Source organism: Pleuronectes platessa, chromosome 13 (assembly GCF_947347685.1).
Source record: "Pleuronectes platessa chromosome 13, fPlePla1.1, whole genome shotgun sequence".
NCBI lineage: Eukaryota > Metazoa > Chordata > Actinopteri > Pleuronectiformes > Pleuronectidae > Pleuronectes > Pleuronectes platessa.
The window spans coordinates 2,371,311-2,384,050 of NC_070638.1; the positions used below are offsets into that span (position 1 = coordinate 2,371,311).

Below are 12,740 nucleotides of genomic sequence, written 5' to 3' on the forward strand. Positions count from 1 at the left end.
TGCATGCAGACACACAAGTGAATACAGCATGTGACGGAAAACCGATACACACACTTCACACTTGTTGTCCAAAACTAATCAGCTGCCCTCTTCTCTCTCTCTCTCTCTCTTTCACAGTGCAACACAATGTAACTCGCCCTCTGCAGCTCCACTAGAAACCATTCATAGCCTCGTCCAACCCGGAGCAATTACATCAGCAGCTGCTCGCACTCTCTCCACGTATGTGCGAGTGTACTTGTGTGCGAATGTGGAAGAGGTGTTTTGTGTGAAGTTCGCCATATGGCTAATGTGAGTGTGTGTGGTGTTTTTGTGTGTGTATTCTTTAATGTGTGAAAGCCTCAGTATGGTCTGTGTAACTGTATACTGTGAGAATTGTGTGTGGAGTATGTGCTGTATGGGTGGCTGCAGTGTTAGTGTGTGTGTGTGTGTGTGTGTGTGTGTGTGTATTTGTGTGTTGGCCAGGTGGCAGCTTGAAACATTACTTTAATTAAGCTGCAGAGCTGCTCTGTGGTAGAGCGGCTCTCTCTGATTGACTCGTACGTGTCACCAACGGGCCGCGCCGCAACTCGGGGAACAGCATCGAACCTGCTGCCACGGAGCTGCAGCCATTAATCACTGCTGCGATGCTATCACACTAATAACCAAACAAAAGTTACACAACTTTTAGAGAGCGACTCCCCGTTGTGATAAAACCCTCGATGGTGAAACACGACTAAAGCAAATTAACTCCCTGTCTGACGAGACTCAGATCAACCAACTCATTTTCTGAAGCACTTATTAACCAGATGCTTTATTAATAAAGTTATTATTATCAGAGTTGTTTTAATGATGCAGTTGGTGGATGTGGAGCGAACTTAAAACCACTTTAATGTTGGATTGATATAATAAACTTCATCGTAAATATTAATAGTTCAGTAGCTGTTCCATGTACAATGTATAACTTCGGCCACTAGGGGTTCTCTCAATCATGACCTAGTTTGACAATGTCGTGAAGGAGCAAGGGATCATGGGAGTTATCGGATCTACGATATAGAGACGGGAAAAGCCAAATGCGACCAAAATTAAAACGTCACGGTACCTTGGAGGAAATTGGAGATTTCTTTGGGGTTTGAACATTGTTGAATATATTTTGGATAAAGTAAGAACAAGTAAAAGAAATGTTTAATATGGACATTTCACTGAGGAATTTAAACATATTATATCTTTAGAACAACAATATAAAAGCAAGATATTTCAAATGCATATCTGCTGTGTCATGCATAGAAAACAGCCTCAGTGAAACCTCCATCAACAGTGTGATGCACGTGTGTCAGATATCATCTCAGCTCGGTGCCGCTCGTGGCTCTTCAATGCAGCACTGCAGTAATTTTCCATAAGCCCGTGTGACTAATGGAGTAAACAATGGAGCTGAATGTTCGCGTTATGGGTCTATTACAGGACTATCAGGGCAGGCGTGTAGAGACAGATGCTTTTGATCAGGGCTCTATTGTCGGAGCCAGGTGCGGGGAAGAGGATTTGCGTCTTTAAGTGTGTGTGTGTGTCTGTGTGTGTGTGTGTGTGTGTGTGTGTGTGTGTGTGTGTGTGTGTGTGCGAGCGAGCGAGAGAGCGAGGAGAAGGAAATGGGGAGGAGAGAGTGAATGGAGGGAAATAAAGAGATGAAGAGTCGTAACAAAGAGGCAGAAACAAGAGGAGAACTAAAAGCAAATTGAACAGACAAAGAGTGAGAGAGAGAGAGAGAGAGAGAGAGAGAGAGAACCCACTGAAGTGTTTTCTTTTTACAGCCAATTGGCAAAGCAACAAATTACTTAAATGACTCCCAGTCTATTTGTGCTGCCGGCCAAAGTATCTCATTTGCCTGTCCCCCCCCACACACACAGCAAAATGGCCCCAAGCTTGTGATGTCATGCGGCGGTTACCTCAATCAGCCAATGGGGTTTCCCGGCTATCACCGGCTGCCTCGGTAGCTGAAGGGAGCAGTGGACAAGTCAACAAGTTAGACACAAGTCCGGCCCTTCGGAGAACAGTCACTAACAATAGGTCAACACAGGAGGGATGTAAATAAATAAAGAATATGGTGGTGAAGGGGGGGGGGGGCTGAAGGGTTAAAGGTTCACAGACGCACCTGAACATTATGAATCAAGTGTCTGAAGCCATTTTGATTATTTCTTTGACATATGAACAACACAGCAGGAGATTGTTTGTTCACGACATCAGGAAAATGTCTGGAACATTCAGCCTGTGTGTGTGTGTGTGTGTGTGTGTGTGTTTGTGGTTGTGTGTCTGTGTGTGTGTTAGCCACCCACACGCCTGAAAGCCGAATTCAACAATCCAGAGCGTCACAGCTAATGACAGCCTCTAGTGGACTCCTGTAAAAACGTGGGTGATGTTTGGATCACCGGAGCGATTTCTAGAAGTGAGTGCTTTTTCCACTTCAGCTGTTGCATTCTGTATGTGGTGGAACTCTCTCTCTCTCTCTCTCCATCTCTCCCTCACAGGAGGAGTCACGCCAGGCCGACCTCAACAGTGCCAGCTCCAAAGCTTGTATTCATATATTAAACTATATTCTGCAAGTTTGTATTTTAGATTTTTAACTAATTGCACTTTTCTTCACGGTAAAAACTGACTAAACTAAATAGAGGCAGTAAAAACCTGGTTCTGATCATCAACACAATTCTCTCACATTATTTAGACTAATTGAGTAACGCAAACATTCTACACACTAATATTGGAATCATCATCATTTGCTGCACCACTGCTCAAACTTCAATTCTCTCTTCAGCTCCAGGAAACAGACCTTTGACTTGACAATAGATTATTGTCCATTAAAGGCTGAAAGCTGAAAAGCATCATGGAGCCTGTTGTTGTTGTGATGTTGTTGTTGTTGGCGGCCGCGAGATGTTTAAAATGAGACGCCTGACAACAGATAACATCTGAAAGGTACCGAGTCCATTACAGTGGTTGATGTTCCAGGAAAGGGAGAGGAGAGGAGAGGAGTGGAGGAGAGAGGATAGGAGAGGAAGAGAGGAGAGGAAGAGAGGAGAAGAGAGGAGAGGAGGGGAGAGGAGAGGAGAGGAGGAGAGGCTCATGTGGATGTTTTCAGGCAGGAGGGCAGGAAAGGAGGGAGGTGACGGGAGACAAAATGGGGGCAGAGAGGAGACAGCATGGCCACGGTGCATTTCCTCAATCTGTCTGACTCCAGTCCCGGCGGTCACATTGATTTTTGAGGGAGGTCAAGATCCAAAATAAAAGAGAGAAAACACTTTCTCTCACTTCCCTGAGCCCTGAGAGGTGCGTTAGGTTATATGATCAGTTCCCATGATGTCCTGTCAGAGCTGGAGACAGACGCAGCTTCCAGCAGGTGCTCAAAACCAACTATTAGACTTTGACACTGGAGAAATAAAGTTGTTTGAAACATTTGAAACTCTCCCTGCTGCTGTACAGAGCCCGGTGTTTTTCTCAGCTTTAGCTCTAATGCTGCAGGACGGGTGTGGTCACGTGTCCTCACCTCCGAGGACACGTGAGACGTCCCAGCCGCCTCCTCCACAGAGATCACCAGCCTCCTGCCTCTAACGCTCCATCATGACGAGGAGGGCGGGGCACGCAGCTGGCAGGTGCGACCGCCAATCAGATTAAACGCTCAATTACTCCTCTAACGAGCCGACCACCGGGCCAGATGCAAACTGGAGGTGAGGCCAGATGTGAAGACGTGGAGTGTGCACTTTGTAAAAAATTACAACTGGAGCTCGGTATGTAAATGGCACGGTTATGAAAATTCTGAATGGCTTTTTAACATGAGCAGTGAAGACAGATGTGAGTCTAACAGCTGCTGGATCCTGTTAGAGTCGAGTGTGAGGCTCAGGACGTCCAGACGGGGAATGAGCTCATGAGCAGCGTGGAAAACCTTGAGTGAAGTTCCTCCAAATATCACATTAAACATGTATTTTGTGTGTATTTAAGAATAGATATGAAATAAGCAACAGATATTTCAGTCTTTAACCTTTTGAACTCAATAGAAATGCTCCTCCAGTGTCTACTTTGATATGTTCGCTTACTGTGATGTCATTTCTTGGAGTATTTTCAAAACCCTCTGTGCAACATCAGATGTTAGAGGTTATATACGTCAATAAAACATAATAAATGATGAAAGTACCGTATAAATTGAAGGAAAAACAAACACCTGACGTGTTATTTCACCATATTTTGCTACATAAACACATCAAAAATGAGAATCCATGAGATTTCTAAACACAGAAACATGAACAAGATATTTCCGAACACTGCCTCAGTTATTTGAACAATGTACATTATCCCTGGTCTCCTCATCTGCCGGGGTTGTTCTCAGAGCGTTCCAACAAAGATAACGTCAGAGCGATCGGTTCTTATAGAAACGATATATATATACATGTGGATAAAAATGTCAAGTCGCCCTCGTTATAGATAAATTTGTCTCCGTCTCTGTCTTCTTGGCGTTTAGCACAGAGACGTGGACGACCGGCTCTGCAACTTAAAACCAAACACACTGTTTGTCATTCCTGTCACACGTCCGAGTGAGTCTGCAGCGGGCGAGCGGGTCGGACTGACAACCTGATCCTCAGCCGTCAAGTAAACCAAACGTCCATGTGTTTCTCTCTCTCTCCCTCCCCCCCCCCCGCCGACAAATACAGCTCTGAGCGGAGAGATGGAGCAAATCATTCTGCAGCACGACTCCAGCGCTCCATACTGATGAACCATGAAATTGTGATTTGTCTGAGCAGCTCTGGGTGGAGATTAACACGAGTGTTTCTGACAAACATGTGCATGGACGACTGGTGACTTGCACTTTGATTAACCAGCTAGTTTACTCCTGATGTCATTCAGCTGTCGTTTTGTTATTCCAACTTAACACACATAACCAATGTGCATGAGTAGTCACATGTAAAATCAGATTTCAGGCAGGTGCGTGTGGACGAGGATTTAAAAACGTTATGGAGCCGAAACACTCGTGTGGACGGAGATGGTTTCAGTTTTAAAACGTAGTCAAAGGAGAGTCAGAAGTGTGGATGTAACTTGAGGGTTTGATTGCAGGCTGGTGTTGGTGGAGAGGAGTCTTACCGAATCTCTGGGGCTTTGCATCTGGGGCTCGGCGTTCTATAGGGTGGAGGGAGGAGGGGGGAGAAGGGGAGGGACAGAAGAATCAAAAGTCAGCAAGAAAACAAAATAACATGTTACTGTTTTTAAAGGAACAGTGAAAATCTGAGCACAAAGGAGATTGTTGTGAGGGAACTTGTGGATAAATGGAGTCAGCGTGATGAATCAAAGATATGAAAGTTCAGACAGATGTTAGTGCTGTGTGGTGCACGTGTGCTCAGAATTGAAATATTAACTGTGGGTTTGAAACTGCAGGAGGACAAAAGGACTAAATGTCAGAATCTATGAAGGTGTCCTCGTGCTGGTGGTGGGGGGGGGTAATCAGAAAAAAACGTTCACGTTGTTTCTCTCTCTGGAGTCTCAAACTGTCCAGCTGCCGTAAAGAGAGACGCTCAGTTCATCTGTCTGATCTGCATAATTAATACTTTTCACTATCCACTGAATCTCTGCTGCAGCTCTTTGAACAGAACACTGTATTTTGGTGAGAGCTCGACTTGCAACCCTCGAGTCTGAGGGTATTTTGCTCTGTATGAAATTGAATCTCTACTGAGAATCTGTACGTACCTTTTCTCTTTGCATCTATGTTATTATTATTATTATATTATTATTATTAGTAGTAGTAGTACTAGTAGTAGTAGTAGTAGTAGTGGTAGTATTAGTAGTAGTAGGTAGGGTTCTTGTTGAGCTTTGGCAAAACCTGTAGAAATAATCCAACAGCTGCTGACTTTTATTTTTCATTACGTAACATTAGCTTTAATATAAAAAGCTTAGTAACTGCCGTTATTAATGCTCCAGGAAAAATCTGCCGTTTTCACTTTAACTCAGTTGAGCTTGTTTTCGCTCACGTTTCGTGTTTTAACGATGAAACGATGTCGTTAGTTAACGAACCCGACGTGAAGCCTCCTCTTCCTCTCAGCCACCAGTCTTATCCCAGCTCCTAGCTCCAGATACAGATACTGGTGCTGCTGGACCTCATCTCCCTCGGGTCTCCACATCCCCCTCTCACCCTCTCCACCCTCCACAGCTGATAACCACGGATCAAATAAATCCCTCAGCCGGACTCAAAGCAGATCTCTAATCTGGAGACGAGTATCGACCACTGTGGCTCTTCCTCTCATCCGGCTCCCCCCCCCCCCCGTGGTGACAGGCAGCCAATGGCCTCGCCTGCTTCTCCCGCTGTGATAATTGCCACCAATCAGCCTTTTTGATTGACAGCACTTGTGAGCAAATGGCTACTTGTGTCTGTAATGGCCCCAGTGACTGTGGAGGAGGCTGGGAGAAACCATTTTTTAAGAAAATGAAGGGGTGCTCGGTTCTTTTACTTCACATTCATACTTGATAAAGTGTGTTCGAACCAAAACAAAGCACTTAAGCTATGTTATGAAGTTATGACTTTTTCTGCAGAAACAAAGCAGTACAGCATCTGGCGCCAAACTTTAAAAACACGACCTTGACGAGTCACCAAGTGAATTAGCTCCAGTTTGCATGGATCAGTGAAGCTACGAGCCCTGAGTGGCATCTGGACGGCCTGAGTGACAGCAGCTGATCCAGGAGCAGCGCCGCCACAGGTCTCTGCAGTGGTTTGCTCAGGGTGATCAGCCTGATGCTTCCTGATTGATACTCAAACCAAAGTGTGTTTTCCCCTCCCTGTCGACTTCCTGCCCTGCGTCTCTCAGTGACTCCTCACATCCATCAACCTGGCAAGTCGGCTCGGAGGCGAAACACAGAGAGAGAGGTGGAGACGCACAGAGAGAGGAGGAGAAGAAAGAACTGGTGAGTAAGAAGGAAGTGGATAAAGAAAGTCAGAGACGAGGAGATAAAGAGAAACGATGGAGCTCCACAGGTTTCCTCCGAGGGCAGCCAGGGCTTGATTAATAGAGACGGAGCGGGGCCATCCCTCGGCATGCTCGGCTGGCGTGTGGTGTTAGCGGGGAAATGAGAAGACAACACGCCACTCACTGGGTGGGGGGGGGGATTAACACCACTCATGACAGCACAGGAGCAAAACTCTACACCCGCCCAGTCACGGAGGGGAACGTGTACTGGTGTGACATGTCTGAAGCCGACAGGATGAAGAGTTGAAGGAATGTTTCCAAAGAGGTGGAGAGAGACAGACGTACCACTTCTCGCGGGAGGAAGGTGTCTTCCTGGCGGAGGATCAGCAGCCCGACGGCCCCCCCCATGGGCGTGGCCCTGAGCAGGGACACCACCTCCTCCTGGGTCCGCCCATTCAGGTCCACTCCATTCACCTGAGCAGGAGACATGATAGATAGGGACACTGATATGAACTCAAATTAGAAAATAATCTGAATAAGACACTGACGCATAAACATCATGGTCTGATGAATCTATAATAAGCAATAATCAAACAAAGACATGTGGAGTATTCAGACTTTAGTCACATTTCATTGTTCCTCCGATCTCAGGACCAAACTGCTTTAACTACAGGTCTGAGATCTGTTTTACTGTCACAGCTCCTCACCTCCAGCAACCTGTCTCCTGCCTTGAGGCGGCCATCTTGGATGGCAGCCCCCCGAGGCAGGATGTTCTTCACGTAGATGGGCGCCGAGCCGCCGATGGGGACGTCCCGGGACGTGATGCTGAAGCCGAGTCCCTCGGGACCTGAGGGACGAGAGGGGAGGAGAGAAGACGTCCTGGTGAGAATCTAGTTTTATCTCGAGGGCACAAGCAGGAGCTCCTCTGTTTCCTCAGGAAGCCTGAAGCTCAGGATCCAGTTTGTACTGAACCAGTATAACTCTTCACTGGGGCGACATTTGGCTTCAGTGAAGTTAAATCAGGATGGAATAGTTTCAGCTTCAGGAACATAGTGCACTGATTCCAAGAGTTTCTGTAGGCTACTTTTAAAAACTCACATCTATAAACATTAGGCCGAGGTTGAAAACTACTCTTTACCTAGACCCCTGTTCACAAGAAACCAGTCCGGTCCCACTCTGCCCTCCCACAGCTCTGATGGAGACACTTCATTCTTCAGAGCTTTGTACACAAACTGTTCCAAATGACCTTCAGGCCAAAACAAGGTTGATATAAGAAGAGTTGTGGTGCTGTGTCAGCGTCCAGGCCCTGATCCCCCCCGCTGCCTGCCTGCCTGCCTGACTGCCTGGATGCAGAGAGAAACAGAACACTTAGCAATTCTGTTTCACATCCTCCACCTAATCCCCGACATTGATGAGCCAATCAACTTCCCACAGGCAGGCGGGGGTGCGGTGTTATCCTCACCGGTAAATGCCCCGTAGCCTCCCCGGCTCTGAACAGGGAGGAATCTTTAAAACTCCCATTAGCTTGATTAAGACGTACCTCAGCAATTTCCTGTGCAGAATGGGATTCTCTGATTGATTCTGATACTTCCCCGGGATCTGCTAGCAGCCCGGTGTTTGATTCAAACACACAAACAACACAGGGAGTTTAATCTGCGCTCAAAGCTTCGGGGCTTAAAGTCGGTGCTCAAAACAAAACAGACGAGCCAAACGGCCTCTCGGGGAATCGCTGCTGATCCGACAGCAGAGAAACAAAAAGGTGGAATGAGGAAAAGATAACATCTCGGGAGTGAGAACACAACAGATCTCCTGGCGTGCGGCGTTTTCCTCTCCGGGTGTTGGTGACAAAGTGGAGAGAGTGGGAGAGAAGAAGAGGAGGAGGAAGAAGAAGAAGAAGAAGTGTGATGGAGGAACAAGTGGAAATAGCCACGAGCCGCGAGATGCAACAAGCAGATGGGTGTTTGTATCTCCCGTGTTCTGGCTCGGTTCCAGCCCCGAGAGGAAGAACGGATTCATGGGGGGGGGGGCGGGGGGGACTTCACCGGGCATATGGCGCCGGCCCGTCAGACTGGTTCTGTGGCGTTTGACAGAACACTGGGACCAGCGGCTGAGACCTGGCACCGGCACCTGCTCTCCGGTTGGCAGAGGTCTGCACCACCTGTGCCAGCTGTCACTCAAGGACTGCACCGAGGAGATACACCCCCGCCCCCGCCCCCCCTGCCGAAAGTTTTACTCTTTCATTCTGCATCTCCACCTCCCAGATACCGAACGGCTCCTTGGCCTCGGGATGTGTTTAAAGCCGGTTACAGCATCGTTAAGACTTTGTTCTGCGTCTGTGTTTGTTCCTACATGTGTTCTGATGTGCCAGCAGGGAGGGGGGGGGGGGGGTGCTTGTTTATTCAGTTGGACGACTAAGTCTCCGAAATCACAAAAAATCCTTCGAATTATTGAGAGCCGGTAAAACAAGATGTGAGAATTTCACAGACGGGAAGAAATCGGCTGAATCAAGTCAGGACTCAAACCTCACCTTTCTTCAGCTGGATGTTGAGCCTCCTCCCGACCTTTTTGGCGTACCCCCCCGTGGGCGTGGCGTTCAGCCCCCGCTGTGGCGAGTGGGCGTGTCCGGTCGGAGGCTTGGCCGCGGTCACCGCCGGGTGCGTCAGCGGCGGGTAGCCGTCGCTCTGTTCCGGGTGAGCGTGGGGGTGGGGGTGCTGGTGCGGGTGGGAGAGCGGGTGCGTTTGGGAGCCGTGTCGGGACATCCTCTGCGGCGTGTGTTCGATGCCGGACACGGTGCTGCCGCTCACGGAGTCGGGGCTGAAGCGACCCGAGGAGTAGGCCGGGTTCCTGTCGGTGAGGGACATCTGCTCGTAGTGGGTCTTCATGGAGGACGGAACCACGTGGAACATGATGAGCGGAGAGCGCATGGCCTGACGGAACATGTTCTGAGCTCTGGAGGAGGAGACAAGAAGAGGAACAGATTAGATTATAATAATTAATAATATCAGGAAACATAAGCCTTTTAGAGACATATCTGATAACGTTGTATTCTTCATTTAACTTCTATATATTTGGGTGTATTTGTGTTTTATACCTCATGTACCTCATACGTCGTTTTTTTTTACTTCCTAATATCTTTATCATCCCCAAAATATCCCCACATGTCATATTCTAAATATCTTCCTGAACCTCAGTTAAAAATAATAATCGTTCATACTTGTCTGCACTAACTCCACCCCCCCCCCCCCCACCGTCTGCCTCACTCACACACACCCATAAACTCCACTCGGTGCTAAATCCATTATCGCCCACCTGAACATTCTGACATGTTAATTAATACTTATTTTCCAACGCTGGCATTATTCAAAAAACGAGAGCGGGACATAATCCCTGGTTTGGCTCCAGATGAAGGATACTTCTATCTGTCGGGGGGGAAATGCTGGAAATCCTCTTTTAAACCCTGTTGGCTGTGAGAGCTCGGGGGGGTCGGGTGTGAGTGGAAACTGATCTGTGGTCTGTCAGCGCCCTGTGACGTGGAGTCTTGTTAGCACCACCTGTTTCAACAGAGCAGACGGTGGCTCCTCTCCTCGCTCCCTGACAGCTGAGCGGACGTTCGGGGGGGGGGGGGGGGGGGGGGGGGGGGAGGAGACGTCGGGCCCCTGGAATTTCTATAGCCCCTCGTATAGCCCCCCCCCCCCCCCCCCCCCCGAGACGTCTATAGTGAAATTCCAAGTTGATTTTCTTTCACAGCCTTTAATAACCCTCTCGCCATATTTACGATTTCAGAACGGATCAAGTAGCCGACAAGTATTAGAATTATAAAAATACTCTTGAATACTTATAATAGTAATAATTATACTACGTATGGTCATTACTTTACTTCTATTGTACTGAGTTTGCAGAGACGTTCATCTCAAAGCCTCAAGAAATAAAAAACAAATTCCTCTGCATGGCTTAGTGAAGGTAAACGAGATAAATTAAAAAGTGATCATTGCATCCCCCCCCCTTGTTTGTGTAGTGAGTGACATGCGTGACCTGTATGTGTGTAGAATTATGAATTCTTCACCACCCGTTCACATGAGAACACACACAAGTATTTAATATGCTTTTATGCTGTGTAGAGAAAAAACTGATCAGGCTGATGCAGATGTATGCATCAGTGGCTTCCTGACGCTGCAGGTGACATTCAACAGGACATGCAAGCATCACGCAGGATCTAGAGAGGAGGGAGGGGGGAGGGGGGGGCGGGGGGGGGGTAAGGGGTTTAGCAGGGAATGAAAGCACGAGACACCAACAAGGCTGAAAAGCAGAAGCTGTGAATGTTAGGAGCCTGATTCCAGCTCCCCCCCGAGGGAAGGACACAGAGAGGAGGAACAATAGGAGTCCAGTGGAGCTGGGACTGGAACACAGGGGGGGGGGGGGGGGGGGGGGTAAGGGGAGGGAGAGGAGCGCACTGCAGAGGCTGCTTCAGCGAAACAGGGTTCAACCTACAGGAGGTAAACAGGGAGGTTAGCTCTGCTCAGTGACAGGAGGCGGAGGAGCCTGTGCACCGGCTGGAGAAGAGAGGAGCGTTAGAAGAGGAGGAGAGAGGAGAAGTTTGTATGTGAGAGGAGGAGCAGAAAGAGGAGGTCTGGAGCCCATCAAGAGCTCGGCAGTGGCTCCCACTGTCTTACTGTTCAAATCGGATGTTTCTCAGGTCTCCGTTATTGATTCGGACGATGCAGTCGTTCTCCTGGAAGAGGCCCTGCTCCTCGGCCTTGCCCCCCCGCTCCAGACGCTTGACCAACAAGCCAAGAGTCCTGAAACGTGGAGAGGTTGATGTCAACACAAGAGACAACGTGCTCAGGTTCAATGAGGCTGCTGCTCCTGCAGCCTGGGAGCTACAGCTCATTATCTACTGGACCGACATGCAACACACTTACAACACACTCAGGGTAAACTGGAGTAAACTGTTATTTAGACTTTAAACCATTTGCATAAACTGTAAATAAAGATGGTCGACTTGACAGATCCAGAAAAAGTGAAGCCAAAGATTCACAAGATGGCGGCAATTTACATTTTGGCTCCAATTTTCAGATAGTGGGACTAAGTTAGGATGAGTCACGTCCATATTTATTTACGGTTGTAGGAAGGATTAAATTACCTTGTGATATAGTAACTCTGCTTTCAAATATCTCAATGATTCACCTGAATTATTAAAATGATTTTTTCCAGTTTATATATGAACTATTTTGTATTATTTCTTCTATTTAAAAGCTAATTTAATTGTGAATAATTCTAGTGGCTATTCGAGAAGTATTTTCAGTCTTTGCCTCATTGCTGCCCCTGCTGTTCACATGTGGTAATGACGATGCGTGTCAGGCTGCATTAGAGGCCGGTGTGGGGGATTGTGGGGTGTGTGTGTGTGTGTGTGTGTGTGTGTGTGTGTGTGTGTTTGTGGGGGGGGGTGGCATCTATTCACAGGAAATCAACCCATTCAGAAAGTCCACTGGTTTCTGTCAGGGTTGAGACTTTACATGAGTTAATTCTCTAACCTCTAAAACTCCTGAACCTTTTTTCCTCAGATTAAAAAAAAAACAAAACAAACGAGAGCGACAGGAAGACGCAGCATCAAACGTGTGCAGCAGGGTGGTGCAGACACGCTGCTCTGTCGCACTGTACGACTTCAACTGAGCTGCAACGGTTGTCGCCCTGTAATCCGGTGTGGCAAACTGGCTTACGCCCCCCCACCCCCCCCAGCACCACGGCAGCGAGGGGCTGACTCCACCTGAAAAGACGCTCTGTGGATTATAGACCCGAGTGTGAAGCAAGAAAATCAACAGCGGGGCAGGAAACCTAATC

The 12,740-nt window shown here is 47.8% G+C and overlaps 1 protein-coding gene across 1 annotated transcript in view; it reads right to left on the bottom strand.

The window, feature by feature from the left end:
- The window catches only part of LOC128454798 (partitioning defective 3 homolog), a 163,518-nt gene that overhangs the window by 60,624 nt on the left and 90,154 nt on the right, over positions 1 to 12,740 (bottom strand). Inside the window, exons 8-13 of the mRNA XM_053438343.1 lie at positions 11,573 to 11,698; positions 9,430 to 9,851; positions 7,610 to 7,749; positions 7,248 to 7,376; positions 5,092 to 5,127; positions 1,917 to 1,964 (exon numbers count right to left, since the gene is read on the bottom strand). Coding sequence (XP_053294318.1) covers positions 1,917 to 1,964; positions 5,092 to 5,127; positions 7,248 to 7,376; positions 7,610 to 7,749; positions 9,430 to 9,851; positions 11,573 to 11,698 — 901 coding nt within the window. The remainder of the gene's footprint in view (positions 1 to 1,916; positions 1,965 to 5,091; positions 5,128 to 7,247; positions 7,377 to 7,609; positions 7,750 to 9,429; positions 9,852 to 11,572; positions 11,699 to 12,740) is intronic.